A 4,872-nucleotide genomic window follows, 5' to 3' on the forward strand; every position below is an offset into this window, starting at 1 on the left:
CCCGCGGACACCCGGAGGCCGAATGTGGGGCCCGCAGCGGCGTGAACCCGACCTCTGAGACCGAGTGTGAGATGCAGAGGTCCCCGGCCCCTGACTCCCGGGGACCGCCCGATGGGAGTGATGGACACTCGGGTCCTCTTGTCACAACCCCCGAGCGTCCGCCCCCACCTCCTGCCCGCGATCATCCGAGCTGGGTGGATTCTGGAGGGAGGAGGCTGCAAGCAGGGACCTAGCTTCCCTCCCTCCCCCTCTGCCAGGCTTCCACACGCCGAGGCTCGGCTCTCGGACGCCCCCGTCTCCCCAGCCGCGCTCTCCCATTCCAGCCCTAGGACGCCCCGGGAGCCGTAAACTGGCGTCTGAACCCAGGGTTTCAGAAAGGGCTTGGAGCGCACCCAAGCGTCAGAGTCGCCATCTCGTGGGAGCAAAGGGGTTTCGGAACCATCCCACCGACCTTTGCAGGCCTGGGCCTGGGTCTGGTTTCTCCAGCCACTCTTCCCCTTTACTTCCCACCCCCAGCGTGGAGAGGAGGGAGGGCTTGTACCTTTTCCGTGGATAGGGGCTCTGCCCACCTGGAGGTGAGAGTTCCCAGGCCCAACGTGGCCACACTGGAGACTGTGGCGCTGGGAAGGTGGGAGTGCAGTTCTTTTAAAGGCTTCTCACCATATTTATTCTCTAATCTAACCTCTGCTCCATACCGTTTTTATCCCATTGGATTTCACCCTGGATGAGCCTCCAGGCCCATCCTCACCAGGCCTCTTTCTTACCCGCCCTCCAGTCTGGGGCCTTAAGGACCAACTACTAAGGGTTCTAGAGGGGAGAGCCAGGGGGCGGGGCTACAGGGCAGAGACTGATGGGAACACAGGTCTTAGCTTCCTTCCCCTTTTCCGCCCTGCAGGCTCCAAATCTCTCCCCTAGGGGAGGGCGCTGGCTTGGGCCCTGGGGGCACAGGGAGGAATCTGGCCTCCTCCCTGCCCTGCAGCAGTCCTCAGGGATGGAAGAAAGATGATAGTGGAGGGAGAGTGGCACGGTCTAGGCAGCCCCCACCCTTTACTCTTCCGCTTTGCTCTCTGACCCAACAGCCTATACAAGAGCAGTGTGTACATGCCGGCCACCTATGTTATCAGACCCAGTCCTTAGTGCTTTTCAAGAGTTAATTTTTAATTATGCAAGTATTCATAAATGCATTCTCTTGCAAAGAATGAAAACAGTGAGGGCTAAAGTCCCCTCTGACTATGTCAGGATCCAACCCTCTCCCCAAAGTAACCTGGTTGCCTGTTGTGTAGCTTCCTTCCAGATCTCTATCTGGATCTGTGTTTGTCCAGAGGAAATAGTACACATTGTTTTATGAAGCTTTAAAAAATATATCATACATCATACTGTGTGTGCCTTCTTGCAACTTGGTTTTTTAAAAATTGCTTTTAGAGAAAGGAAGGGGGAGAAAGAGAGAAACATTGATTTGTTGCCCACTTATTTATGCGTTGATTGATTGATTCTTGTATGTGCCCTGACTGGGCATCCAACCAGCAACCTTGGTGTGTCAGGATGATGCTCTAACCCATGCGTCTCTTTGGCCCCTTGAGTGTGGCTCTTCCACAAAATGCCACGTGCGGGCGCGCATGTACAGTGCGATTGAAAGTTTGTGGCCCATGCGCAGAAGTCGGTTTTCAGCCTGGGTGAATTTATTTTGAAGAAGTGGCGTTAGAAGAAGTGGGGGATGTCGGTCGGTCAGTCGATGGGAGACGCAGCGCGGGGGAGGTACATTGTTTTGAGGTACGTTCGCTGAGGTCAACCCCTTCCAACTCTCCCATCCACACTCGTATATCTGAAACAAGTATACAAGACGAGTGTGGATGGGAGAATTGGAAGGGGTCGACCTCAGTGAACGTACCTCAATCAGATTGAGGACGTTTTTAGCAAAGGCCAGCTTAGGAGTACCCTAATGAAGTTAATAACAATGTACCTTACCTATATAGCTTACGTTTAAAAAATTTGGCTCTCAAGAAATTTCAATCGTCGTACTGTTGATATTTGGCTCTGTTGACTAATGAGTTTGCCGACCACTGGTCTAACCAACTGAGCTGCCCAGCCAGGCTTGCAGCTTGCTTTTGACAACAAGCATGTCTCAGGACTCTCTCAGATAGGAAGTACAGGCCTGCCTTACTCTGTGTCACCGCAGTATATTTCCGAACAGGTGTGTGCCATTCTCTGATTGACGAGCATGTATGTTGCTTGTAGTTTTCCGCTATCATAAACCATACCCCAATGAACTGCCATATACACGTGGGGAAGAGAAGTGGACATTTGGGTATGGGACCACGTGCATTTTAAGTTTTAATAGATCTCACCATATTACCTCCAAACTGGCTGTACCCATTTACACTCAGCGTTTGAGAGTGTCTGCTTCCTCTGTATTACCATCCCCTCTTGGTATTATCAGCTTTGGATATCTGACTGTTTGAAAACATGGATTATAACTCATTAGTTTACATTTATTTGATGAGTAATCTTTTCACGTAATCGGTGGCTGGTTAATTGCTTGACCCCCTCCAGGTGTTGCTACTGTGGTCCCCATTTCATAGACGGGATAAAGAAAGGCAAAGCCATTTGTCGAGGTCATTTTGTTGTAGAGGGACTTGAGCCCGAGTTTGAACCCAAGTGCATCTGATTGTTTTGAGGTCTGTGTTCTAAACCTTGAACTGCCTCAGATCCAGGTGGAGCAGGGGCCCCCCGGATTCTGAGCACTGAGTCGGGGCTGAGTGGGAGCCCCAAACATGCCGACAGCGGGATCTTGTGCTCCCCGCCCTGCTGCAGAAAATCGACCCTGAGGTGGCTGCCTTCCTGCAGAAGCTTCGAAGTCGGGTGCAGATCGGTGTGGTGGGCGGCTCGGACTACTCTAAGATTGCTGAGCAGCTGGGAGAGGGGGATGAAGGTAGGACAAGCCGGCCAGAACCAGCTCCGAAGTCCCATAAGCGGGCTGGTGTGGGTGTGGGGAGTTCGCGGGATCCACAGACCCCATCCTGTTTCTGCAAAGGAAGTAGAGGGAGCAGCCAGATGCTTCCCTCACTGTTTCAGTGACCATGCTGTGAGCACTGACCATGAGCTTGGCGCTGTTGTTTTGGTTAAACAGCAGGGAATGGAGCAGGCAGAATCCTGCCCAAATGTGGTTATATCCTCAGTTCTTCCTTCTGAGTCTGTTTCCTGATCTTTAAAATGGGCATAATCACTGATGGCTACCATTTGTTGAAAATGACCATGTATTAACTCCCTTTCATTTAATCCTCACAACTCTGCTTCAGGGTGGGCATTTTACAGAGGAGGGTTCTGTTGTCTCTGGGGGAGTTTTTGGACCCAGAACCCCCCGTTCTCAGCTGAGTTCCTGATCTCAGCTCAGGCAGCTGCTCCAGCTCCGCAGACCAGAAACTTCCTTGAATTTCCCTCTCCCCACCCACTTGGTCATTCCATCAGCCGGTTCCGCAATATCTCCCTGTGTCCATGTCTCCATCTCCACCACCCACCACTGTCCAGGGGACCACCTCCCACCTGGACCTGCAACAGCCTCTGGCTGTTCCCTGTGCCTCCCCCACTTCTGCCTACTCACTTCTCAGCGCAGCCAGAGCTGGAAGCTCGCTCAGGCAACCAGCCCTGACGACACAGTGATGGAAGCTGTAAAACAAAACCAAAGCCCCTATGCTGAGGGACCGGGGAGCACCAAGCGGAAATGCCGCCCTCTGCTGGGTAGTCCTGGAAGGCTCCCAGAGGAAGGAGCCAGGTCCTGGAGTGGAGGGGGACGAGGGAAGGGCATTCCAGGCAGAATGACCTGCATGAGCAAAGCCTAGAGGTATGACTGGCTTGTTTGCTTGTTCGGAAAAAACCAAAGCTGCGGAAAGGGAGACGTACAGAAAAGCAGGTTCGGGGTGGAACAGAAGGCCTTCGAATGCCAGACCAGGAAGTGTGAGCGTTGTCTCTCCTGGGCTCTGGGTACCTGGTCTCATGCTCCCTCTTTCTCCCCTGGCCCCTCCATGTCCCTAAAGTCATTGAGAAGTTTGATTACGTGTTTGCTGAGAACGGGACAGTGCAGTATAAGCACGGACGACTGCTCTCCAAGCAGGTCAGTGCCCCCACCCCCAACCCCACCCCTGGGCCTTAGCCCAGGACACTTTTCCCCAGAGAGACAGTCCCGGGTGGCGGGAGCGGCAGCAGCCGGCACTCAGAGTGCTGCGTCCCTTGCCCAGACCATCCAGAACCACCTCGGGGAGGAGCTGCTGCAGGACTTGATCAACTTCTGCCTCCGCTACATGGCCCTGCTCAAACTGCCCAAGAAGCGGTGAGACCCCACCCAGCCCTGCCCAGCCCCTCCTCTCAGTTCTGGGCCTGAGAGAAAAGGGGTAGGTCTCTCCAAGGGGACCTGGAGATGCTCCGGCCCTGGCCTTTTGGTGGGTGGATTCTCGTCCCCTGTGAAGTCCAGTACAGCTGGATTGAATTCAGGGCCATTCTCTCTGGTTCTGCCCTCCCTCCCACCCCCATCACCACCAGTGGAACCTTCATCGAGTTCCGGAATGGCATGCTGAACATCTCGCCCATCGGCCGGAGCTGCACCCTGGAGGAGCGGCTCGAGTTCTCCGAGCTGGACAAGGTGCCACCTTAGGCTGTAGGACCTCAGTCACTCAGCCTCTCTGAGCCTGTTTCCTCATCAGTGCCATGGATTGGGCAGTGGGGTGGGGGGGTGTTCTGAGAGAACCAGCACCCTTTTAGGCACCTACCATGTGCCATGGTTGAGGCACCTGTGCATCTTCCCAACGTTGCTGGTTTCCCGCCCCTGGGGACCGACACCGCCAGCCACCTAACTTCCTCAGCTCACACTTGGGCATCACC

At 54.2% G+C, this 4,872-nt stretch overlaps 1 protein-coding gene across 1 annotated transcript in view; it reads left to right on the forward strand.

Moving 5' to 3' along the window:
- Positions 1–1,714: 1,714 nt before the first annotated feature.
- The window catches only part of PMM1 (phosphomannomutase 1), a 5,698-nt gene continuing 2,540 nt past the window's right edge, over positions 1,715–4,872 (forward strand). Inside the window, exons 1-5 of the mRNA XM_006776005.2 lie at positions 1,715–1,724; positions 2,747–2,929; positions 4,032–4,108; positions 4,233–4,324; positions 4,534–4,633. Of these exons, the coding sequence (XP_006776068.1) occupies positions 1,715–1,724; positions 2,747–2,929; positions 4,032–4,108; positions 4,233–4,324; positions 4,534–4,633 (462 nt within the window). The remainder of the gene's footprint in view (positions 1,725–2,746; positions 2,930–4,031; positions 4,109–4,232; positions 4,325–4,533; positions 4,634–4,872) is intronic.

The sequence above is a fragment of the Myotis davidii genome, unplaced genomic scaffold, assembly GCF_000327345.1.
Source record: "Myotis davidii unplaced genomic scaffold, ASM32734v1 scaffold428, whole genome shotgun sequence".
Taxonomy (NCBI): domain Eukaryota; kingdom Metazoa; phylum Chordata; class Mammalia; order Chiroptera; family Vespertilionidae; genus Myotis; species Myotis davidii.